At 39.1% G+C, this 27,053-nt stretch overlaps 1 protein-coding gene across 4 annotated transcripts in view; it reads right to left on the minus strand.

The window, feature by feature from the left end:
• The window catches only part of KIAA0586 (KIAA0586 ortholog), a 184,969-nt gene that overhangs the window by 129,007 nt on the left and 28,909 nt on the right, over positions 1-27,053 (minus strand). For 3 of the 4 annotated variants that reach the window (XM_060174907.1, XM_060174906.1, XM_060174908.1), the window contains exons 7-12: positions 26,700-26,853; positions 18,588-18,755; positions 16,531-16,654; positions 5,598-5,730; positions 4,105-4,322; positions 3,433-3,505 (exon numbers count right to left, since the gene is read on the minus strand). In XM_060174907.1, the coding sequence (XP_060030890.1) occupies positions 3,433-3,505; positions 4,105-4,322; positions 5,598-5,730; positions 16,531-16,654; positions 18,588-18,755; positions 26,700-26,853 (870 nt within the window). The remainder of the gene's footprint in view (positions 1-3,432; positions 3,506-4,104; positions 4,323-5,597; positions 5,731-16,530; positions 16,655-18,587; positions 18,756-26,699; positions 26,854-27,053) is intronic. The other variant, XM_060174909.1, reaches the window with a different exon arrangement.

Genomic DNA, 27,053 nt, shown 5'->3' on the forward strand with positions numbered 1-27,053 from the left:
CTCTGTGCTACACCTGACGAAGATGGGTCCTAATATTGGGGCAGCTTGGAATGTTCCTACTTATGAGAATATGAGCTCAGGTCTACAGGGATGCAGAGGTCACATAGGCTCCTAAGCCGAATATGGACCCCAGATCACATCAAATCAGTGGGGTTTACAGTCAACAATATTTATACACCTTTCCCATATTTGGGAGCTACTCGCTTCCCAGATTCAGCTTTCTGGTCCTTTTTCCAGCCATGACATCATCTCCCCCAAACAATAACTTGGATTCACCTGCATATCAGATTTCAGGCAGGGGGGGGAGGGGGGAACCTAGTATAGCCACAGGCCTTTGGAATATAACTAAAATATGCCTACTAGCTATCTACAGAACGGAGATACCACCCCTCCCCCAACCTTCATCTGCACTATTCCAGCCTTTAGGTTCATAATTAGTCAACAACTTGTTTGGCTTTATATGTTAACTCTCTTTTCAGCCACCAGGTTCCAGATGCTAGCATGATGCCAACCAGACTTCCCTGGACAGATGACTCTACCAATGTGTCCTGGAGCTCCGATTCTCCAGAACCCCACCCCACTAGGGAAAGAGAGAGGCAGGCTGGGAGTATGGATCGACCTGTCATTATCCGTGTTCAGCACGGAAGCAGTAACAGAAGCCAGCCCTTCCACCTTCTACATCCCACAATGACGTTAACCAGAAGGTTAAAGAATAGGAAAGCTATCAGGGGAGGGGATGGGATACGGAGTTCTGGTGGTGGGAATTGTGTGGAGTTGTACCCTTCTTGTCCTATGGTTTTGTCAGTGTTTCCTTTTTATAAATAAATAATTAAAAAGAGGGGGAGGGGGAAGGAAGGGGAAGGGGAGAGGGAAGGGGAGAGGGAGGGGAAGGGGAGAGGGAGGGGAAGGGGAGAGGGAGGGGAAGAGGAGAGGGGAGGGGAAGGGGAGAGGGAGGGGAAGGGGAGAGGGGAGAGGGGAGGGGAGAGGGTGGGGAGAGAGGAGAGGGAAGGGGAGAGGGAGGGGGAGAGGGAGAGGAAGGGGAGAGGGGAGAGGGAGGGGAGAGAGGAGATGGAGGGGGAGAGGGAGGGGGAGAGGGAGAGGAAGGGGAGAGGGGAGAGGGGAGGGGAGAGGGAGGGGAGAGAGGAGAGAGAAGGGGAGGAGGGAGGGGAGAGAGGAGAGAGAAGGGGAGGAGGGAGGGAGGAGGGGGGAGAGGGAGGGGGAAGGAGAGGGAGAGAAGCATTGCTCCAGAGCCTGTGGAACTTCCCCCCTATAGATGAGGATGGGGACTAGAACCTGCATCCTTACGCATGGCAACATGTGTACTCTACTAGTTGTGCCACTACCAGACCTAAGAGATGTGTTTTTAATAACAGAGTTTAAAAACACGTATCAGTGGTTGAAGTGGTAGGGGGCAAGCAGGGTGGGAGGGGAGCAACCTGGTTAAGCACATGTTACCATGCACAAGGTTCAAGCCCCTGCCCACACCTGCAGAAGGGAAGATTCAAAGGTGACTGAAGAAAGTACTGCAGATGTCTCTCTTTCTCTCTCCCTCTCTATCCCCTTTCCTCTTTCAATTTCTCTTTGTCCTATCAAATAAAGGGAGGTGGGGGTGGGGGTTGGGGGGTAGGGAATGGCGACTGGGGTAGGTGGAGTATTGTGCAGGACTTCCATTCATGAGATTCCTAGTTGGAACCCTGTCTTCACATATGCTGAAATGATCCTTGGGTTCTCTCTCTCCTAAATAAATAACTATATACATTAAAACACACACACACACACATATATATATTTGTAAGTCATTATTTAAAATACATTTCTGTGTTAATCTCTGTGGAAATCAAACTTCATCTTACCAGTGTGAACAATCATACATATCTCATAGTTAAAGAAAAAACACTCTCCACCCTAGGGTAAAAAATGGGAGTTATGGGTAGGGGTAGATAGCATAATGGTTATGCAAAAAGAAGACTTTCACATTTGAGCCTCCAAAGTCCCAGGCTCAATCCCCACCACACACCACCACCACCACAAGCCAGAGCAGATCAAATTAAAAAAAAAAAAAAAAATGGGATTCTGGCAGTAGCACAGCAGGTTAAGCACACATGACACCAAGTGCAAGGACCATTGGTCTAAGGATCCCAGTTGGAGCCCCCGGATCCCCACCTGCTGAAGCAAATCTGCAGGTATCTTTCTCTCCCCCTCTGTCTTCCCTACCTGTCTCCCTCTCTCTGTCCTATCCAACAACAACAACATCAATAACAACAATAACTACAACAACAATGTTGAACAATGTTCAAAAAAAAATGAAGTTACCCATCTAGTTGTGCTCCCTCAGATACATAAAATTTTATGTATTTCCCTCAAATTACTAATCACTGATAAATACTCCTCCAACATTTTGGTAATATTTGTACCTGAAGATACATTGTGGATTTTAAGAATGTGAGAAAGTAAAAGCTTTTCCATTTGAAATTGATTTCTGTAAACTTAATAACCTTGGAAATCTTATAAAGTAGTTTTTCCTCAAAATAACTTTGTTTCCACTTTGGAGAGTCAACACTTCTAAATCTGCCATGTTAAAACATTTAATTTTCTCTCTCTCTCTCTTTGCTACCAGGGTTATCACTGGAACTTGGTGCCAGCAATATAATTCCACCATTCTCAGCAGTCTTCCCTACCCCCACCTTTTTTTTTTCTTTTCTTTCTGTTTTTTAGTGGATAGATAAAATTTAGCAGAAAGAAATTGAGTGGGTAAGGGGAGATAGAGAAGGAGAGAGAAACAACTGTAGACCTGCTTCACTGCTGGTGAAGCATCCCTCCTGCAGATGAAGAGCAGAGACTAGAATCCAAGTTCTTGCTCATGGTAATCTGTGCACTTAACCCAATGCTCCACCACTCAGCTCGTCAACTTTTTTCTTAAGATATTTTTGTAAAGAGAATACATGCTTTTCCCTCTTACATATCTTATCTAATTTTTCTTTCAAGTTACTTCTATTTTAGTTATTTTCCAAAAATCTCAGATTAAAAGACGTAACACAATTTATGAGATAAAGTACTTTTTAAGTAAAATGAAATGCATTGCCAAGTGAATACTAAGGATGACAGTGTGAAACTAAGTAATTACTAAGTGGACCTCTATATGGAATATTTTAAAATAAAAGATACTTTAAGATTAGGCTTAATGAGAGCCGGTGGTGGTGCACCTTGTTAAGTACACATACTAGAGTGCAAGGACCTGGGTTCAAGCCCAGGGGAAAGTTTCATAAGCAGTGAAGTAGAGTTGCAGATGTTTCTCTGTCCTTCTCCCTTTCTTCTCCTCTCCTCTCAATTTCTGTCTCTATTCAACAAGAAATAATTTTTTTAAAAAAATCTAAAAAGAATTATAATTAATATTATCTCCAGAGAATTCACTTTATCATCTACAATACCTACCTGAATTTCTGCAGAGATAGTTTTAATCCATTCATCCACTGTCTTTCTGATGCGAATCTTCTCTGATATCTCACTATAACATAGAAAAATAATTGTCTTTCTCTTTTTTATATTTTATTTATTAATGAGGAAGATAGGAGGAGAGAGAAAAAGAATTAGACATTACTCTGGTACAGATGCTGTCAGGGATTGAACTCAGGACCTCAAGCTTGAGTCCAATGCCTTATCCACTGCACCACTTTCCAGACCACGAAATTTAATTTTTTAGATTAGCAATTAACATACTGTGGAATGGGACCTAGAACTATCTCTTGTTCTGTTTTGAATTTATGTTGGCCACCTGAAAGGAAAACACCAATATTAGTAGTTTACATCAAGTGTTAGAAGGATATTCAAAAAGGACATATAGACCCCAGAAATTATGTAACAAAGAAAGAAAAAATACTGAAAGGAAATTTCTCATCTGTAAAAAATAAAAAAAGAAAGAAAAAAGCCAGCTTTTTTATATAAAAATTCCAACTTTATAGTAAATTCATAGCTTTAAAGGCATTTAAGAACCTTTTCCATAGATTAAAAATATGTTAAACAAAAGGAAGTATTTAAGAGAAATATTTACAAAAGCCTGAAAGAACTGGCTTTCATAAATCTGCGGGCAGCAATGTGCTGTCTTACCTATCGGTAGACAAAGCATTGATAAATGAATACATTGCAGCTCCATCCTTTGCTCGAATAATAGCTTCCAGGTTTTCCTCAAGTACTTTTTTATTGTTTTGTACTCCTCTCAGAATTTTCTGAGCATCTTTCAACACAGATCTTGTACTGGTTGTTTGAAGTGTAACAGAATTTTGAGGGAGATCGGCAAGCCTTGGTATAACAAGAGATTCTTTTGGCTTAAAAGAGAAAAAAAAAAAGAAAAGGAATACAGGAAAAATAGTACCATATAAGATTTATACTAATTATTTTAATTTAAACAAGAACTACTGCTATTGTTTGAGTCAAATATGGTGCCAATGTATTCTAAGGATTTAATCTGTCAAACAGAATAGTTACAAAGAATACTTGGCAATAAAAATCCCCTGCCAACCAGTAAGTACTGCTTGGCTCTGGTTATGGAGGTGCAGAGGACTGAGCCTGGGACCTGAAAGCATCAGACATGGAAGTCTTTTACATTATGCTATCTCCTTGGTCAAGACTTCTTTTCATTTAGAAGTAGTAATGAGAAAGGTATATAGAATATGAAAGGGAAATCCAGAGCAATGCTTAGCAATCCAGTAGCTGATGAAAGTAGTAACTGATAAAATAAATAAATAGTAAAAAAAAAAAAAAAAAAAAAAAGTAAAAAGCTAAACTAGAATAAGGCTATTTTTTTTAGACCAAGAAATCTGATAATATATTTCTTTTTTTTAATTTATTTCTTTATTGGGGAATTAATGTTTTACATTCAACAGTAAATACAATAGTTTGTACATGCATAACATTCCCCAGTTTCCCATTTAACAATACAACTCCCACTATGTCATTTAGAATAAGGCTAATTTTACTATAAGTAGACATAGGAGATATCATGACTAAATAAATTAGGATCATTCACACTTCTTTTCCCCTTCCTTCCTCTTCAACAGAAGCTGGAAACCTAGAGGTGTCATTGTGGCTCAATCCTACCCAAGAAATGATGGAAATCATGTAGTGCTTCTTAAAAATTATTGTAAAGACCACAGGGCAGGGGGCCAGGTGATGGCGTTATCAGGTTAAGTGAGCAGAGTACGAAACTCAAGGACCTGCACAAGGAATCCCAGTTTCAGTCCCCGGCTCCCCACCTGCCTGAGGGGAGGGGTCACTTCACAAGTGGTGAAGCAGGTCTGCAGGTGTCTATCTTTCTCTTCGCCTCTATATCTTCCCCTCCTCTCTCAGCTTCTCTCCGTCCTGTCAAATGAAAAAAAAAAGGAAAAAATGGTCTCTAGGAGCTGTGGATTTATAGTACCAGCATCGAGCCCCAGAGATAAGATAACCCTGGAGGAAGAAAAAAAAAAAATCACAGGGCAGCCATTCTTTCCCCCATGCTTTGCCTTTGTCTTTCCTTTTGCTTTCTGTCTTGATAATTTTTTCATTTCTCTGTAATTATTACCTTTACAATTTGTCAGTTTTAATATCCCATTCCTCTTTACCTGAAGTATGCTATTTGTTTCTTTCCTCTTTTGACCAAGATCATGAAGTATATCATCAGATTTCTGCACAGTTGCTTTAGCTATTCCTAGTTCTTCATAGGAAGGAAATCTCTGAGAGTACAGAGTGTCAATGCTATAAAACAGTTCAGAGAAAAAAATGTTTCTTAATATATCATAAGTTTAGTAAGCTTAAACCTTTCCTATACTATTATATACTACTAAGTGATGTGACATCAAAACTGTACAACAAAATAAATCATTTAAGTGATTAAAGATGAAACAGAAAATTCCAAGAAACAAAACTACTGATCAGATAGGTTTAGGCATGATAAAAAGAGAACATAACAAAGTTATCTGAAGAAGCTAACCTGAAGAAGCATTTATAGAATGGTGGAATGACTTCTTTTTCAAAAAGTTTTTATTTATAAAATGGAAACACTGATAAGACCATAGGATAGGTGGAATAACTTCTAAATGTTAACTCGTCCATACAAAATTAAAAAATCAACATTTTCAAAAGTAAAAACTCAGACAAAGTCAACAACCCAATAAACACTGATCCAAGAAAAATGGCTAGCTATCAAAACAATAAGCTTATGGAATTTTTATTAATTATTTAATATTGATTTACAAAATTATGATATAACAGGGGGTATAATTCTGCACCATTCCTACCAACAGAGTTCTGTGTCCCCATTCCATCCACTGAAAACTGCAGTAGTCCTCCCAAGGTCACATATGTGGATTGACTACTATTTATATAAATAAATATAAAATATATTCATTTTTCTATGGTAGTTTATGGTATTTTAACTTGGCCCATCCCCCAGATTTTTCTCCAACTCTGTGGTGGAATTGAAAATCAATAACATTCTTACTGCTGTTGCTATGAAAACCAATAGGCTCTTAACCAATTAAATAAGCAAAATAAGTTTTTTTTTTAATATTTTGTGCTACTGGGGGTTGAGCTTGGTACCTCAAACTTGAGAGTCCAAGGCTTTATCTACTACACCACCTCCTGGAAAACCAGCAAAGTTAAGTTTGAAGCACTCTAGAAAGTGACATTGACAGGGTTTCTCTTTATTCGACCTCACTTAACACAAGCTCCATAAGAAATCCTATCTCTATGGGGGGAGGGGAGAGGATGGGATGGGACACAGTCTTTTGGTGGTGGGAATGGTGTTTATGTACACTCCTATTAACTTGCAGTTATATAAAAAGAAAAAAGAAATCCTATCTCCAGGTCATTTTTCTAAAACAGTGGTAGTGATTTAATATCTTGGGTGCCTAAAGTAGGCATATCAGTTGAGTTAAAAAAAAAAAAAAAAAAGAGAGAGAGACAGAGAGGGAAAGGGAGAAGGAGAGAGAGAGGGAGGTAATAAACTAACATCTGGGGGATGAGCTATCCATTGTAGAGCTTTGAAAAGCTCCAAAACTATGCTAGGAATCTAGAAGATCATATGCATGCACAGGGATCTGCACCTGTTGAAGAAAAGGACTAATAAGAATTTAATCTATTGTGTCTGGCTGACCTTAAAAATCTGTAGAAGCTGAGAAAAAATAACAGAACCGGAGGCATCACACTCCCAGATATCAAACTGTATTATAGGGCCATTGTCATCAAAACTGCTTGGTATTGGAACATGAATAGACATACTGACCAGTGGAATAGAATTGAGAGCCCAGAAGTTAGCCCCCGCTCTCCTCTCCCGGATCAACTAGGAATACCAAAGGAGACCACCCCGACCAAAACAAGACAGGACTAGAATGACCACAGAAACCCAGTAAATCACCCGTGAGTACAAACACGCGTGGCTGGTGACAGAGAGGAGAGAGGGGCCTAACGAGAGATTAAGTGACTGCTAACAGTTCGACAGTTTGTCAGTGGAGACACCACCTCCAGTCTACTCCACCAACAAGGGGACAGCTGAAGGGAGGAAAGGACTCCCCAGAGACTCACCAAGTACAACTCTGAGTCTCCATTGCTACTACCCTCAGAATCTGGAGCAGCAACAGGGAGGGACACCAGGGCACAGAGATCTAACCGGGAAACTCTGGAGAAGACCTATACCTCGGTGGCATAGCTGAAGGGCTGTGAAAGTCTCTTTGCATAACCACTGGATTATCTCTGCCACACCCTGCTTTATCTCTTGGTCAAGAGTCATTGATTAAGCCAAGAAGCCTATTGATAGTTTAAAAGCCCTCAGGCTACCATAGCCTACAGGGGAAAAAAAAAAGGCTTTTACACCACTGAACTCCAACTCAGGGATTGAAAAAACTGTTAACTTATATAAAATGGTTAAAACAACAAGAAAAAATAATGGAGACTCGAACCAGGACAAGAGTCCACCTAAAAGTCCTCCAGAGGGCGAAGCACAAAACAACGAGTTCAACATCCAAACATTAGCTAAGGAAATAATAACAGGAGTGAGTAAAGAATTTGAAAAAATTGTAATCAGAACTGCAGGAACAACAAATGAGAATATGGAAGAAAATTCTAATAATCTCATGGTTATTAGAGAGCTGAAAGCTGAAATTGCTGAGCTAAGAAGGCAACTAGCTGAACAAGCTAAAACAGTATCAGAGCAGGGCAACAAAATAGATGAACTCCAGAAAGCAGTAGAGGGCAGAGAGAATAGAATCAATGAGGCTGAAGACAGAATTAGCAAGATTGAGGATGAATTAGAGACAACTAAAGAAGAAGTAAGAGATCTCAAAAAGAGATTAAGAGATGCTGAAAACAACAACAGAGTCCTATGGGATGACTTCAAAAGAAACAATATACGCATTATTGGCTTACCAGAGGAAGAAAGAGAAGGGGAGGAAGAAAGCGTTCTCCAGGCCATAATAGCTGAAAATTTCTCTAGTCTAGACAACACCAAAGACATAAAGATTCAAGAAGCCCAGAGGGTCCCAAACAGAATTAACCCAGACCTAAAGACACCAAGACATGTCATACTTAGATTGGAAAGGAATAAGGATAAAGAAAGGATCCTCAAGGCTGCAAGAGAAAAACAAAGAGTCACCTACAAAGGAAAACCCATAAGATTAGCAGCAGACTTCTCCATACAAACACTACAGGCCAGAAGAGAATGGCAAGATATCTATCGAGTGCTCAATGAGAAAGGCTTTCAGCCAAGAATACTATATCCTGCTAGATTGTCATTCAGACTAGATGGAAGCATCAAAACCTTCTCAGACAAGCAACAGTTGAAGGAAGCAACCATCACCAAGCCTGCCTTGAAAGAAGTTCTGAAAGGTTTCCTATAAACAACCAGACCACCACAAATAGAACATATATCAAAACACTCTAAAACTCTACAAGAATGGCGTTAAAATATCTTCAATCTTTGATATCAATAAATGTGAATGGCCTGAATTCACCTATTAAAAGACACAGAGTAGGAAGATGGATCAGAAAACACAACCCAACAATATGTTGTCTACAGGAAACTCACCTAACGCAACAAGACAAACACAGACTTAAAGTGAAAGGATGGAAAACTATCATTCAAGCCAATGGCCCACAAAAAAGGGCAGGAACAGCTATTCTCATATCTGACATGATAGACTTTAAAATACATAAGATTAAAAAAGATAGGAATGGACACTACTTAATGCTCAGAGGATCAGTCAATCAAGAGGACTTAACAATTATTAATATCTATGCACCCAATGAGAAGCCATCTAAATACATCAAACTTCTACTGAAAGAGCTACAGCAATATATTAACAGTAACACAATCATAGTAGGGGACTTCAGCACCCCACTATCTCAACTTGACAGATCATCCAGGAAGAAAATCAGTAAAGACATAAGGGAGCTAAATGAAGAGATAGATAAACTAGAACTATTGGACATTTTCAGAGTCATTCATCCCAAGAAACTGGAATTCACATTTTACTCAAATCCACATGGATCATTCTCAAGGATAGACCATATGTTAGGCCACAAAGACAGCATCAGCCTATTCAAGAGCACTGAAATCATCCCAAGCATCTTCTCAGACAACAGTGGAATTAAACTAACACTTAACAATCAACAAAAGATTAGTAACAGTGCCAAAATGTGGAAGCTCAACAGTACACTTCTTAACAACTTCTGGGTCAAAGAGGAAATCAAGGAAGAAATCAAAATGTTTCGAGAGTTCAATGAAAATGAAGACACAAGCTATCAAAATATTTGGGACACAGCTAAAGCAGTCCTAAGAGGGAAGTTCATAGCTATACAAGCACACATTAGGAAACAAGAAAAGGCACAAATAAACAGCCTGATTGCACATCTTAAAGACCTAGAAGAAGAACAACAAAGGAACCCTAAAGCAACCAGAAGGACAGAAATTACTAAAGTTAGGGCAGAAATAAATAACATTGAGAATAGGAAAACCATACAAAAGATCAATGAAAGTAAATGTTGGTTCTTCGAAAGAGTAAACAAAATCGACAAACCTTTAGCCAGACTCACAAAACAAAAAAGGGAGAAGGCCCAAATAAATCGGATAGTAAATGAAAGAGGAGATATCAAAACAGACACTGCAGAAATTCAACATATCATGCGAGGCTTCTATGAACAACTATATGCCACCAAGTTAGAGAACCTGGAAGAAATGAATGATTTCCTAGATACCTACCAACTTCCAAAACTAAGTAAAGAGGAAGTGGATAACATGAACAGGCCCATCACAGCTAATGAAATTGAAACAGTTATCAAAAATCTTCCCAAAAATAAAAGTCCTGGACCAGATGGTTTTACAAATGAATTCTACAAAACCTTCAAAGAAGAACTAATACCTCTACTTTTAAAAGTCTTCCAGAAGATTGAAGACACTGGAATACTCCCTGCCAGCTTCTATGAAGCCAACATCACCCTGATACCAAAAGCAGACAGGGACACAACCAAAAAAGAAAACTACAGACCAATATCTCTGATGAACATAGATGCGAAAATATTGAACAAAATTCTAGCCAACCGGATACAGCAGTATATCAAAAAGATTGTTCATCATGACCAAGTGGGGTTTATCCCAGGCATGCAAGGTTGGTTTAATATACGTAAATCAATCAATGTGATCCACCACATCAACAAAAGCAAGACCAAAAACCACATGGTCATATCAATAGATGCAGAGAAAGCCTTTGACAAAATACAACATCCCTTTATGATCAAAACACTACAAAAAATGGGAATAGATGGAAAATTCCTGAAGATAGTGGAGTCTATATATAGCAAACCTACAGCCAACATCATACTCAATGGTGAAAAACTGGAAGCATTTCCCCTCAGATCAGGTACTAGACAGGGATGCCTACTATCACCATTACTATTCAACATAGTGTTGGAAGTTCTTGCCATAGCAATCAGGCAGGAGCAAGGAATTAAAGGAATACAGATTGGAAGAGAAGAAGTCAAACTCTCCTTATTTGCAGATGACATGATAGTATACATGTAAAAACCTAAGGAATCTAGCAAGAAGCTTTTGGAAATCATCAGGCAATACAGTAATGTGTCAGGCTATAAAATTAACATTCAAAAGTCAGTGGCATTCCTCTATGCAAATACTAAGTTAGAAGAAATTGAAATCCAGAAATCAGTTCCTTTTTCTATAGCAACAAAAACAATAAAATATCTAGGAATAAACCTAACCAAAGACTTGTATACTGAAAATTATGAGTCACTACTCAAAGAAATTGAAAAAGACACAAAGAAGTGGAAAGATATTCCATGCTCATGGGTTGGAAGAATTAACATCATCAAAATGAATATATTACCCAGAGCCATCTACAAATTTAATGCTATCCCCATCAAGATCCCAAGCACATTTTTTAGGAGAATAGAACAAATGCTACAAATGTTTATCTGGAACCAGAAAAGACCTAGAATTGCCAAAACAATCTTGAGAAAAAAGAACAGAACCGGAGGCATCACACTGCCAGATCTCAAACTATATTATAGGGCCATTGTCATCAAAACTGCTTGGTACTGGAACATGAACAGACACACTGACCAGTGGAATAGAATTGAGAGCCCAGAAATGAGGCCCCAACACCTATGGACATCTAATCTTTGACAAAGGGGCCCAGACTATTACATGGGGAAAGCAGAGTCTCTTCAACAAATGGTGTTGGAAACAATGGGTTGAAACATGCAGAAGAATGAAGCTGAATCACTGTATTTCACCAAATACAAAAGTAAATTCCAAGTGGATCAAGGACTTGGATGTTAGACCACAAACTATCAGATACTTAGAGGAAAATATTGGAAGAACTTTTTTCCGCATAAATTTTAAAGACATTTTCAATGAAACGAATCCAATTACAAGGAAGACTAAGGCAAGTATAAACCTATGGGACTACATCAAATTAAAAAGCTTCTTCACAGCAAAAGAAACCACTACCCAAATCAAGAGACCCCTCACAGAATGGGAGAAGATCTTTACATGCCATACATCAGATAAGAGTTTAATAACCAACATATATAAAGAGCTTACCAGACTCAACAACAAGACAACAAATAACCCCATCCAAAAATGGGGGGAGGAATTGGACAGAATATTCAACACAGAAGAGATCCAAAAGGCCGAGAAACACATGAAAAAATGCTCCAAGTCTCTGATTGTCAGAGAAATGCAAATCAAAACAACAATGAGATATCACTTCACTCCTGTGACAATGTCACACATCAGAAAAGGTAACAGCAGCAAATGCTGGAGAGGATGTGGGGTCAAAGGAACCCTCCTGCACTGCTGGTGGGAATGTCAATTGGTCCAACCTCTGTGGAGAACAGTCTGGAGAACTCTCAGAAGGCTAGAAATGGACCTACCCTATGACCCTGCAATTCCCCTCCTGGGGATATATCCTAAGGAACCCAACACATCCATCCAAAAAAATCTGTGTACACATATGTTCTTGGCAGCACAATTTGTAATAGCCAAAACCTGGAAGCAACCCAGGTGTCCAACAACAGATGAGTGGCTGAGCAAATTGTGGTATATATACACAATGGAATACTACTCAGCTGTAAAAAATGGTGACTTCACCGTTTTCCGCCAATCTTGGATGGACCTTGAAAAAATCATGTTGAGTGAAATAAGTCAGAAACAGAAGGATGAATATGGGATGATCTCACTCTCAGGCAGAAGTTGAAAAACAAGATCTGAAAAGAAAACACAAGTAGAACCTGAAATGGAATTGGCATATTGCACCCAAGTAAAAGACTCTGGGGTGTGTGGGTGGGGAGAATACAGGTCCAAGGATTCAGAGGACCTAGTGGGGGTTGTATTGTTATATGGGAAACTGGGGAATGTTATGCATGTACAAACTATTGTACTTACTGTTGAATGTAAAACATTAATTCCCCAATAAAAAAAAAAGTAAAAAAAAAATCTGTAGAAGTGGGGGCTGGGTGGTGGCGCACCTGGTTGAGCGCACTGGTTACAGTGCACAAGAACCTAGGTTTTGAGCCCCCGGTCCCCACCTGCAGGGGGAAAGCTTCGCAAGTGGTGAAGCAGGGCTGCAGGTGCCTCTCTGTCTCACTCCTTCTCTATCTTCTCCCTTCCTTCTCAGTTTCTGGCTATCTCTATCCAATAAATAAACATAATTTTTTTTTAATTTTAAAATTAAAATAAAATCTGTAGAAGCAAGAATTTAATAGTTTGTATGTTAAAAAAAACCTACTAAGATTTTAAAACTTCAGATCATGAAAGTACATTTCACAGTCCTGGGTGGAATCTCAAGCATGAGGTCCTAAGTTTGATCCCTGGCCCCACATGTGCCAGAGGTCATGCTCTAGGTTCCCCATCTCTCTCTCTCTCTCTCTCTCTCTCTCTCTCTCTCTCACACACACACACACACATACACACACACACACGTACCTTCAATAAAAAAGAAAGTATGCTCCAACATACACATACATGTATAACATGCATACACAGCCCCTTGGCAAAGAGATCAAAAATTCAGTGGTTCAACTAGTTAAAGGAATCTCTTTCAATGCTTGTTCATACCCCTAGAGGGGGAGCAATGTTACAGGAAGATGACAAGAAGGTTCTGAACTCCAATTCCAGCCAAGATCCCAAGACCAGGAGAGAGAAAAGGAAAAAAGAAAGGACAATTAAATGTAGGAATAGGTGTGTAAAGGAAAGGAAAGGCAAGGCCACAGAAAAAAATGGGCAAATATATATAAATACAGACAGTTACAGAAATAATAGTCAACCTATATCTGTGACATTGCAAGAACTACTGCATTTTCCAAGGGAGGGAATGGGAACACAAAACTCTGGTGGTGGGAACAGTGTGGAATGATACCCCTGTTATCTCATAATTTTGTAAATCCATATAAAATCACTAAGCAAAAAAAAGAAATCTACTTCAAGTCACTAGCAAACTAAGATAACTGATCAAGAGAGACTTATTGTACATGACAAAGAATACATACTTTACAGAATTAGTGTAGTCAATAAACAGAAATAGGAACAAGTAGCAACATGAAAAACAAACTGGTGAGGAGGCATGGAGGAAGAATGTCATTTCCAGAATTGTCACTATATATATATATATGGAGAGAGAGAGAGAGATTTGTTTAAGTCACTAGGGCTTCAAGGCTCTGAGATTTTTCAAATAGAAAAAGGGAAAGATAACATAGTCCAAACTCCCCCACCCACCCCCCTCACCACCACCACCAGAGAAGACTGGTATTGAATCAGGGCTGCATGTAGGGAAAAACAGGCACACTATCACTAGGTTAGTCCTATCATGTTATTTAAAATGTACAATTGCAATGCAAACAGGAAGCTAGAGCTCATACAAAAGGGAAAAAACATAGTAATGAGAGGACAGAATAAGGTGATCCTCTACTAAGTCAGGAAGATAGCCTCACCAGAAAACAAATCCTCCAGAACATTATCTTGGACTTCTAACCTCTAGAACTGTGAGAAAATATTCTGTTGGGAAAAGAAAGAGGAAAAAGAATTAAAAGAAAGTTAGAGAATAAAGTCTCACCACGTGGTGACTTACCAACAAAGAGAAACTATTTTCGAGAAAAACAAATAGAAATTCTGGAGTTGAAAAACAATAGCTGGACAGGAGTAGATAGCATAATGGTTATGCAAAGAGACTCTCATGCCTGAGGCTCCAAAGTACCAGGTTCAATCCCCTGCACCACCATAAGCCAGAGCTGAGCAGTGCTCTGACAAAATAATAATAATAACAATGATGATAATAATAACTGAGGGTTGAGGAGGTAGCACAATGGCTCTGCAAAAAGACTTCCATGCCTAAGACTCTAAGGTTCAATCCCCAGCACCACCATATGCCAAAGCTGAGCAGTACTCTATCTTTCTGTCTCTATCTCGTTCCATGTCCATCTCTCTCTCATTGAAATAAAATAAAATAAAATATTATAAAAAATGAAAACAAGGGGGCTAGGTGATAGCACAGAGGGTTAAGTGCACATTGTACAAAGGACCAGCACAAGGATCCTGGCCCCAGCTCCCCACCAGCAAGGGGGTTGCTTCACGGGCGGTGAAGCAGATCTGCAGGTGTCTATCTTTCTCTAACCCTCTCTGTCTCCCCCTCCTCTCTTAACTTCTCTCTGACCTAGCCAACAACAACAGCAATAGCAACAATAACAAGTACAACAACAAGGACAACAAAATGGGAAAAATGGCCTCTAGGAGCAGTGGATTCATAGTGCAGGCACAGAGCCCCTGCTATAACCCTGGAGGCAAAAAAATAAATTATAAAAAGAATGTTAAAAAAAAGAAAAATATATATCTGAAACACAAATTTCACTAAAGGAGCTAAAGGGCATTTTTGAGATGGCAGAAAAAGAATCAGTAAATTTGAAGATAAGTCGATTGCAATTATCTAGTCTGTGGAATAAAGAGGAAAAAATGGAAAGGGAAATTGAGAAGTTCAGTCTTGTAGAACATCACCAAGTTTTTTAACATACAACATAGTCCTAGTAAAGAAAAATCAAATGTGCCATTAAATTGTAAAAAGAAATCATGATGAGGGACCAAGCTGTGGCACATCTGGTTTAGCGCTCACATCATAGTGCACAAGGATGCCAGACCCCTGGTCCCCACCTGCAGGCGGTAAAGTTTCATGAGTGCTGAAGCAGGGCTGAAGGTGTCTCTCTCTCTCCCTCTTGTTCTCCCCTTACCCTCTCAATTTCTTTCAGCCTCTATCCAATAATAAATAAATAAATAAAAATATAAAGACAAAGAAATCATGGTACAAATGTCTCAAGTTTAATTATTAACCCACTCATTCAAGAAGCAAAACACTCTCCAGTAGGAAAAATTCAAAGAAATCCACACTTAAACACATCATTGTCAGAATGTAAAAAGCCTAAGACAATGGGAGAATTTTGAAAGCAGCAAGAAAAAAATGACTCATTGTATACAAACGTTCCTCAACAAAATTAACCATTGACTTCTCATCTGAAACCATGTAACCATTATAATGTTAAAAACATATTGGGGCCAGGTGGTGGTGCACCTGGTTGAGCGCACATATTACAGTGCCCAAGGACCCTGGTTTGAGCCCCTGGCCCCCACCTACAGGGGGAAAGCTTCATGAGTGGTGAAGCAGGACTGCAGGTGTCTCTCTCTCTCTCCCCTCTCCATTTCTGACTATATCCAATAAACAAAGATAATAAATTTTTTTTAAGTATTAAAATTACTGAAGAAATTTATACAAGTCTTGATTTTCTTTTTTTCTTTAAGATTTTGTTTATTTATTTATTTATTTATTTATGAGAAAGATAGGAGAAGCAAGAGAAAGAACCAGATATTACTCGGTACATGTGCTGCCAGGGACTCAACTCAGGACCTTGTGCTTGAAAGTCCAATACGTTATCCACTGGACCATCTCCTGGACAATCAAATCTTGATTTTTCTATATAACTTTTACTCTAATCTCATGACTTTACCTGCTTCTCCTCTCAGGATCCCATCCTGTTTTTGACTTTGTTAGTGAGCTTTTATCTGAAGATTCACTTTTTCTTGTCAAAGAATCTTGGCTATTCAAAATCTGCTCCAATAACCTTACACTTCCTATAATAGAAAGATACAATATTTTTCAAGCAATAGTCCAACTATTTTATAATATATATAATTTGTATTGAATTGGCTTCCTGTGATAATTATCATTTCATCCTAAAATGTAAGCTACATATAAACCCAAAAAACAGAGTTCACAAGAACTATGCTGGTAAAAATTGTGGCTTGATTTTTTTCCATAATTGAAAATGGGAATTTTTTTAATTAATCAATTTATTTATTCTCTTTTGTTGCCCTTGTTTCATTGCTGTAGTTTTTATTGTTGTTGTTATTGATGCCATCATTGTTGGATATGACAGAGAGAAATGGAGAGAAGAGGGGAAGACAGAGAGGGGGAGAGAAAGATAGACACCTGCTGACCTACTTCACCACTTGTGAAGTGACTCCCCTGCAGGTGGGGAGCTGGGGCTCAAACCAGGATCCTTACTCGGGTCCTTGCACTTTGCGCCACCTGAGCTTAACCCACTGCACTACTGCCCAACTCCCAAAAATGGGAATTTTAAATGAGAGGTGTCATCATGCAATGCTTGATGAGACTTGAATGTATTTAAATGATTTAATAGTTTTATATCAATATGATTTAATATTATTATTTAAAAGATTACATTTGACACTTTTATTAAAAGGGCTATCTTTTAAGGGTCTATAATAAATAATTTTTCTTTTCTTTCTTTTATTTGATAAGACAGATAGAATTTGAGAGAGGAGGGAGTCCAGCGGTAGCGCAGTGGGTTAAGCACACGTGGCGAGAAGCACAAGGACTGGCTGAAGGATCCAAGTTCGAGCCCCTGGTTCCCCACCTACAGGGGAGACAGTCTCTTCACAGGCAGTGAAGCAGGTCTGCAGGTGTCTATCTTTCCACTTCTCTGTCTTCCTTTCCTCTCTCCATTTCTCTCTGTCCTATCCAACAATGATGATAACAACAGTAATAATAACTACAACAACAATAAAAACAAAAAGAGCAATAAAAGGAAAATAAATATAAAAAAAAAAAGAAATTGAGAGAGGAAAGGAGGTAGACAGGGATAAAGAGAGACATCTGCAGTACTGCTTCACTAGTCGCAGACCTTCCCCACTATACTTGGGTATCAGGGGCTTGAACTCAGGTCCTTGCACATGATAATATGTGAACAACCAGGTATGCTACTACCCAGACCCTACTATGTAAAAAGCTTTCATTAGTACTTACTCCAACTGAGCAAAGTAATAAATGCTTGATTTCTTTGAGTTATATTACTGAAATTCTTACATAAAAATAATGCAAAAATAATACTTTAAAGTGACCAGCCTTACCTTAAAGCAAAGCATTATTTCCAAGTTAAAATGACAAAATTTTTCATTAAAGGATTAATAAGAGAGCATATGTTCGCACATATCCGTAAACTAGTGCAAAATATATACCTGAAAGCAGAAGTACACTAGAGTTTGCAATGAGTATCCCCGCCCCCCAATACTTCCTCTCCACTATTCCAACCTTTGGGTCCATGATTGCTCAACAATTTGTTTAGCCTTGTATATTAACTCTCTTTTCAGCCACCAAGTTCCAGATGCCATCAGGATGCCGGCCAGGCTTCCCTGGACTGAAGACCCCACCAATGTGTCCTGGAGCTCCGCTTCCCCAGAGACCCACCCTACTAGGGAAAGAGAGAGGCAGACTGGGAGTATGGACTGACCAATCAACATCCATGTTCAACGGGGAAGCAATTACAGATGCTAGACCTTCCACCTTCTGCAACCCACAACGACCCTGGGTCCAAGCTCCCAGAGGGATAGAGAATGGGAAAGCTATCAGGGGAGGGGATGGGATATGGAGATTGGGTGGTGAGAATTGTGTGGAGTTGTACCCCTCCTACCCTATGGTTTTGTTAATTAATCCTTTCTTTAATAAAAAAAAAATAAATAAATAAATAAATAACTGCTTTACTACCTCTGTGACTTGGCATCTCCAAATTTTCTTTCTCTTCCATAGGATTTTCCTTTTTTGATATTTGATCATCCTTTGAAACAGGTATTGGGGCAAATCTGCGAGGTGCTGGTGTCTCCAAAGGAGATTTCTGTTTGTAAAAACCCTTTTCTTCAATCTCTCTTGCAGATGCTTTAATAGAAAAATAATAAAATTAACTTACTTTTAAAAAAAAAAACCTTTAAATTCTAGAGTATTACTCTTTTCCTATATTTTAAAATTTGAACACACAAGTTGTTAATATGATAAATAAGTAACTTTACTCTCACTAGATGCCAAAAGAAATATAGGCTATAAACATTTTATTTTATTTATTTATTTTTGCCTCCAGGGTTATTGCTGGGGCTCAGTGCCTGCACTACAAATCCACTGTTCCTAGAGGCCCTCTTTTCCCCCTTTTGTTGCCCTTGTTGTTTTTATCATTGTTGTGGTTAGCATTATTGTTATTATTGATGTCATTGTTGTTGGATAGGACAGAGAGAAATGGAGAGAGGAGGGGAAGAAAGAGAGGGGGAGAGAAGATAGACACCTGCAGATCTACTTCACCGCCTGTGAAGCGACCTCTCTACAGGTGGGGAGTCAGGAGCTCGAACTGGGATCCTTAGGCCGGTCCTTGCGATTGCACCTTGCGCCGTGTGTGGTTAACTGTTGCGCTACCGCCTGACCCCCAACATTTTGGTTTTTTACCTTTATTTATTGGATAGAGACAGCCAGAATATAAAGGGAAGGGAGTGATAGGAAGAGACAAAGAGATACCTGCAACACTGCTTCACCACTTGCAAAGCACTGCCTGCCCCTGCAGGTGGAGGCCAAGGGCTCAAACCCAGGTCCTTTAGCACTGTAACTTGTGCACTCAAGCAGGTGCACTGCCACCTGGCCCCTAGACTATATAAACAGTTTATACTTATAAGAAATAAGAAAAAGGGATTCAAGTGATAGAGTAACAGGTTAAGCACGGGTGGCGCAAACCACAAGGACCAGCATAAGGATCTGGTTCAACATGCAGGGGGGTCTCTTCACAGGCAGTGAAGCAGGTCTGCAGGTGTCTATCTCCCCCTCTGTTTCCCCCTCCTCTCTCCATTTCTCTCTGTCCTATCCAACAACGATGACTTCAGTAACAACAACAATAAAAACTACAACAATAAAACAACAAAGGCAACAAAAGGGAATAAATATTTTTAAAAATTAAAAATTCTTTAAAAAAAGAAATAAGAAATAAATCAATATGGCATGATAGCTAAGTTATGGTAAAAATGGTTATAGAAACTGATCAAGGCAATGTAAACTGATAATGTCATCTGGCAGCAAGTGTAGGAAATTCTCTTTAAGGTTTATTTTATTTATCACATACAAGAGACCAAGCTTCATATGTAACAGAGAATAGAGAAAGATAAGTATGCGCAGCAGCTAGGTATCAAACTGAAAACTTCAGACACAAAAGCTGAGCCATTTCACTAGCTGTGGGATTATACTATTTATTTATTTACATGAGAGATATACAGGGAGAACCAGAGTCTCACTCTGACATACATATTGATGGGTATCAAACTTGGGATTTCATGCATACAGGTCAGGCACTCTCCCAGCTGAACCACCTTCCAGCTATGCTAAGTACAAGAATTCTTAAAAAAAAAATAAAATTTTAGTCTAGTAATTTTATTCTTGGAACCTTATATTAAGGTTATAGACTAAAAGAAAAAAATATTAGGGACTGAGCAGTAGCCAGTGGGTTAAGTGCACATGGCAAAATCACAAGGGCCGACATAAAGATCCTGGTTCAAGCCCCCAGCTCCCCACCTACAGAGGGTTGCTTCGCAAGCAGTGAAGCAGGTCTGCCTACCTTTCTCTCCTCCTCTCTGTCTTCCCCTCCTCTCTCCATTTCTTTCTGTCCTATCCAACAACAGCTATGACAACAATAACAACCACAACAAGGGCAACAAAATGGAAAAAATGGCCTCCAGGAGCAGTGGATTCATAGTGCAGGCACTGAGCCCCAGCAATAACCCTGGAGGCAAAAAAAAAAAAAAAAAAAAAAGAAAAAGAAAAAATATCAAGTATACGATAATTTCCATTACAGTATTATTTAAAAAGAAAAAAAAAAACCTAAAAATTACCTACATGTCCAACGACAGAATAATTGTTAAGTGAATTGTAAGCAGATATTCGATAAAATATTCTTTGGTCATTAGAAATTAATGTTAGGAGATCACTAAGCAAAAAAGTGAAATACTTTTGACATGCTAATAAAAGAGCAGGTGTGTGTATGCTACAATATACATACTATAAATAAATGTTATACATAGTTAGGGAGCTGGTTTTGTAGTATAGCACAGGATTCACATAGATGTGGTTTTGAGTTCAGTATTTGCCACTATATATGTCAAAATGATGCTCCGTTATCTCTCCCTCTTGTTAATAAATACTTAAGATAGGAGACATTAAAAAAAAATGAGCATCTAAAGAGATACCTCAGTAGTAGAGAGTAGGCCTTGCATACAAGAGATCCTGAGTTCAATCCGAATACCACATATATCAGAGTTGTTCTCATTCTTACTCTCTGCTTTTCTTTCTTCCCTGCTCTCGTAAAAATAAATAAATTTTGTGAGTTTGTAAAATAGCTCACCCAGAAAATTACATATATTATGTCATGTGCATAACTAAAGTTCTAGCCTGTTCCTCGCTATGTTGGAAGAAACTTGGGTGCTACAGAATCTTTTCTTCTGTCTGTCTGTCTCTCTCTCGTATTTTGTTGGTTTTTTTAAATTTCTTTATTAGGGGATTAAAGGTTTATAGTCAACAGTAAAATATAACAGTTTATACATACATTAACATCTCCACATAACAATACAACCCCCACTAGGTCCTCCTCTGCCATCATGTCTGTCTCTATTTATTTTATAGGACAGAAAGAAATTGAGAGAGAAGGGTTACAGAGAGGGGAAACAGAGGAGAGAGTGCTGTAGCATTACTTCATCACTTATGAAACCTCCCCCCTGCAGGTGTGAACCAGGGGCTTTGAACCTATCTCCTTGTACAAGGTAACACACACATTTAACCAAGTGTGACACCACCAAAACCTCATCTATCTGAAAAAATTAAACTGTAGTGGTTTAGTCCCTGGGATGATAAATAAATAAATAAATACTTAGAAGGATTTTCTAAAAATGATGTATGACCAAGAAAAAGCAGAAAAAGTTAAATTTGTTTCCAATTTATTCTTTTTTTTTTTTTTTGCCTCCAGGGTTATTGCTGGGGCTTGGTGCCTGCACTACGAATCCACTGCTCCTGGAGACCTATTCTGATTTTGTTGCCCTTGTTGTTGTGCTTGCTGTAGTTGTTATTGTTGTCATAGCTACTGTTATTGTTGGATAGGACAGACAGAAATGGAGAGAGGAGGGGAAGACAGAGAGGAAGAGAGAAAGAGACATACCTGCAGACCTGCTTCATCGCTTGCGAAGCAACCTCCTGCAGGTGGGGAGCCGGGGGCTCGAAAAGGGATCCTTAAGCCGGCCCTTGTGCTCTGCACCATGTGCACTCAACCCTCTGTGCTACCGTCCGACTCTCTAATTTATTCATTTTTATTTGTTGTCACTAAATATAAAAAGTCAGCATACAACCAACAATTTTTTTAATTTAATACTCAAAACTAAGGAAATAAAATTATGAGCAAATAATTGTCCAGAATTAAGTATGAAATAAGCACTCAGGGCAGGGGTAGAGAGCATAATGGTTATGCAAAGAGACCCTCGAGCCAGAGGCTCCAAAGTCTCAGGTTCAATCCCCTGCACCACCATATACCAGAGCTGAGTAGTGCTCTGGTAAAAAACAAACAAACAAAAAAAAAAAAAAGAAGAAGAAGCACTCCTTTCTTTAGAAAGCACATGGCAGGGTCATGTCAAAACCTAGGTACAAGGCACAACTCGGACACTCTTAGTCAGATAACCTTGAGCAAGCAAGTAATAACCCTTCTGTGTTCATTTCTCTCCCTTTAGAACTTAACTATTGACCAGTTATTTCCTAAAAATCGATAATACTTGGAGTAGGGCACCAAAGTAACAACCCTGGATTGAGGGTGAGGGTGGACATTCAGCTTCATGGGGGGTGGGGTGGGGGGGGGAGAGAATGGTACAGTCTTTTGGTGGTGGGAATGGTGTCTATGTATACTCCTATCAATTTGTAGCCATATAAATCACTATTTAATTAATATGAGGGGAAAAGTTGATTGTCTCAAAATTTTTAAATCACAGACTGATTCTTTTTAATACATAGGCTTCATATGTTGACTCTCTTAAAAGCTTAGACCAGGGAAAACAGAAGCAACCAGTGGCACAGCTATATGCAAATAATGTCAAAGGACATAAATTATGGTGATGTTGTGTATGATACAGCAAATCCTAACAAAGGGATATTTCAAAGTTAACCCAATCGCCAAATAATGTGATTATAGTAATAACTATCGTCTTTTTTTTTGAAAAATTTTTATTTAAAAAAGGAAACAATGACAAAACCATAGGATAAGAGGGGTACAACTCCACACAATTCCCACCACCAGATCTTTGTATCCCATCTGATAGCTTTCCTATTCCTTATCGCTCTGGGAGTATAGACCCAAGGTCATTGTGGGATGCAGAAGGTGGAAGGTCTGGCTTCTGTAATTGCTTCCCCGCTGAACATGGGCGTTGACAGGTTGATCCATACTCTCAGCCTGCCTCTCTCTTTCCCTAGTAGGATGGGGCTCTGGAGAATTGGAGCTCCAGGACACACGGGTGGGGTTGTCTGTCCAGGGAAGTCTGGTGGACATCATGATAGCATCTGGAACCCTAAAATAGCAGGATCCTCCCGCTTCCTCTTTAAAGCCTATATTTCCCCCAGTCCTGCAACCTCTAGGGTGAGGCTCACTTTCCTGTATGCTTCTCTCAATTCATGACAAATGATATTCCATCCGCCGATCCCAACCTAATCAATGCAAAGAGTACCACATCAGCATGTTTCACTTCAAACTGTGTCCAGAGACGTCAGGCATGTAATGTCAACCCTTCACCCTCATTACTAGAGTGAGACCTTTCCTTTCATAGTATTCTCTAATTCCATTCCAGCAGGTTCACTTCCTAACAAAATCCTAAAACCTAGATATAGACCAGGTCCCCGTAAAATAGAGCATAGGTTCACATGTATCCATAAATTAGGGCAAAATATATACCTGAAAGCAAAAATACACAATAGTCTATAGTGAGTCAGTATCAAGTTCATAACGTAAATAGTGGCTACTTAGATACCCTCCTCATCTACTTCCTAGTACAGTTCTCTCACTAACTCCAAAGCTAACCTCATCAAAGCAAGGATTGCAAAAGTTGAATAAGGGCAAGAGACTGGCATACTTTAACGATGACTCTTTAGTCACTATCAGGCCACTCTATCAGCTGGGGCCCTATTTGGGGAATCCTGAGATTCCCAAACAGACATGATGGGCCTAGACCTCAAATAAATCCCTCTCTCCATTGTTATTGGTCATTCCTATCAGGAACAACAAAACAGACCCCTTTGTGGGCCCTCATAGGACCTTGCCCTCAACTTGGATCAACAATGGTAGAGAATGTTCCATCCTCTGAAGGGAGACTGGACAACATACTCTATGCTACACCTGAGGAAGATGGGTCCTGATATTAGGGCAGCTTGGAATGTTCCTACTCATGACCACAGAATGGGAGCTCAGATCTACAGGAGTGCAGAGGTTACATAGGCTCCTAAGCTGAATATGGGCCCCAGATCACATCAAATCGATGGGGTTTTTAGTCAACAATATTTATTCACCTTTCCCATATTCGGGTGCTACTCTCTTCCCTGATCCAGCTTTCTGGTCCTTCTGCCAGCCATGACATCACCTCCCCAGACAATAATTAGGATCCACCTGCATATCAGATTTCAGGCTCAGGCAAAACAAACAAACAAAAAAAAAACACTAGTATAGCCACAGGCCCTTTGGAATATAACTAGAATATGCCTACTAGCTATCTGCAAAATGGAGGGCCCCCAACTCTTCATCTGCATTATTCCAACCTTTAGGTCCATGATAGGTCAACAATTTGTCTGGCTTTGTATGAAAACTCTATTTTCTTTTTTTTTTAAATATTTTATTTTATTTATTTATTCCCTTTTGTTGCCCTTGTTGTTTTATTGTTGTAGTTATTATTGTTGTTGTCGTCATTGTTGGATAGGACAGAGAGAAATGGAGAGAGGAGGGGAAGACAGAGAGGAGGAGAGAAAGATAGACACCTGCAGACCTGCTTCACCACCTGTGAAGGTTAACTCTATTTTCAACCACCAGGTTCCAGATGCTAGCATGATGCCAACTAGACTTCCCTGGACAGTCAATCCCACCAATGTGTCCTGGAGCTCCGCTTCCCCAGAAAGTCAGTCTGGGAGTATGGATCGACTTGTCAATGCCTATGTTCAGCGTGGAAGCAATAACAGAAGCCAGACCTTCCAACTTCTGCACCCCATAATGACCTTGGGTCCATACTCCCAGACAGTTAAAGAATAGGAAAGCTATCAGGGGAGGGGATGGGAGACAGAGTTCTGGTGGTGGGAATTGTGTGAAGTTGTAACCCTCTTCTCCTATGGTTTAGTCAATGTTTCCTTTTTATATATAATTTAAAAAAAAAATTGATAATACTGTAAGCCAATGTTTAAAAAAAAAGGAGGGGCTGGGTGGTGGTACACCGGGTTGAGCACATATGTTACAAGGTGCAAGAACCTGAATTCATGCCCCAAGTCCCTAGCTGCAAGGGGGTACTCTTCAAAAGTTGTGAAGCAGGGCTGCAGATGTTTCTCTCTCCCTATTCCTTCTCAGTTTCTCTGTCTCTATTCAATAAACTTTAAAAAAAAAAAACAAAACTAAACTTTAATAGTTTAAAAAAGGGAAAAATAATAATATGGACACACTCATTCATTTTTAATTCCAAATGTTTAATACAAGTGAACAACGTATTTGTCATTATTAATATATTTTTTCTTTTCTTTCTTTTTCTTTTCCTTTTTTCCTTTCTTTCTTTTTTTGTGGCCACAGGGGCCTCACTCCTCTGGACCAGCTTTCTCACATAGAAAGAGGGAGGCAAAGACAGAGAGACAGTAGAAAGGGAGAAAGGAAGAGTAGAAAAGACAACACAGCTCCAAAGCCTCTTCCTCCTGTGAGGTAAGCACCTGGCTCCATTCTGCATCACATGCACATCGAAACAAGCACCCTCCCCCATGGTCTTTGTCGCCAATCCAGAGATATTTAAACTTCCAGTGTAAGACACTGACTTGGATTATTAATTATTTGAAAATATTTAAAAATAACTAATAAGGTTATTATTAGTTTTTCTTACAGTGTCAAGAAAAAACAGAAAATGAGCAATTTTCCAGAAGATGGGGAATTGATTGTATTTTTGATACTTGCTAAGTAAAAATTTTAGTATTTAAAATTTCTTCTAGATTTATAAATGCTTCTTACAATTTATGTAGGTTATTAAATAAAACTGCAAAGATAGACATACTTCATAGGTTCACTGACTAAATTGCTGAATGACCTAGAAAATCACATAATCAGGGGCCAGGCAGTGAGGTGCCTGATTGAGTGCACGTTACAATGCGCAAGTATCCAGGTTCAAGCCCCTGTGCCCCATCTGTAGGGGAAAAGCTTTGTGAGCAGTGAAGCAGTGCTGCAGATGGCTCTCTGTCTCTCCTCCTCTCTATCTACCCCTCCCCTCTAGATTTTTCTCTGTCTCTATCCCATAAATAAATATTTAAAAATACTAGAAAAAAAAGAATGTAATCTGAAAAATGAACTAATTTTATAAAACAAAATTTAGACTAGTCAATGGTGAAGTGCACTGACACCTATCTTTGGGAAACATGGAACTTTAACCCCAAGACAAGAACAATCCTCTTAATAAACATTTCTTCAATAAAGTGATACAGAAGTTGAAAAAATTTTGTTTAGTATCCTACAACCTATTAACCACAAGTTTTCAGTTTATACACCACAATGGAAATTCGTAACTCACATTTTTTACTCATAGAGAACTATTTATTTACCTTGTTCGGAAGCAATTGTGTTATATGAAGGTAGATTATAACTACCAAGATTAGGATGATCTGGCTTTGCAAAATGCTTTTCCACAGCTTTAGAAGGATTCATAGTAACAGGCTGAAAGCTACTAGTTTTGAGTGCAGCACTAATAAAATGAGTCTAGAAGAAAAAAAAAATTTTCATTATTTTCAAATACATTTGAAAGAGCTAGAGGAGGGACAGGGGAGATATCATAATGGTTATGCAAAGAAACTCTCATGCCCAAGACTCCAATTCCCAGGTTCATTGCCCTGAACCACTATGAGCCAGAGTTGAGCTGTGCTCTAGGGGGAAAAAAAAAAAATATATATATATATATA

This window comes from Erinaceus europaeus, chromosome 16 (assembly GCF_950295315.1).
Source record: "Erinaceus europaeus chromosome 16, mEriEur2.1, whole genome shotgun sequence".
Classification (NCBI taxonomy): domain Eukaryota; kingdom Metazoa; phylum Chordata; class Mammalia; order Eulipotyphla; family Erinaceidae; genus Erinaceus; species Erinaceus europaeus.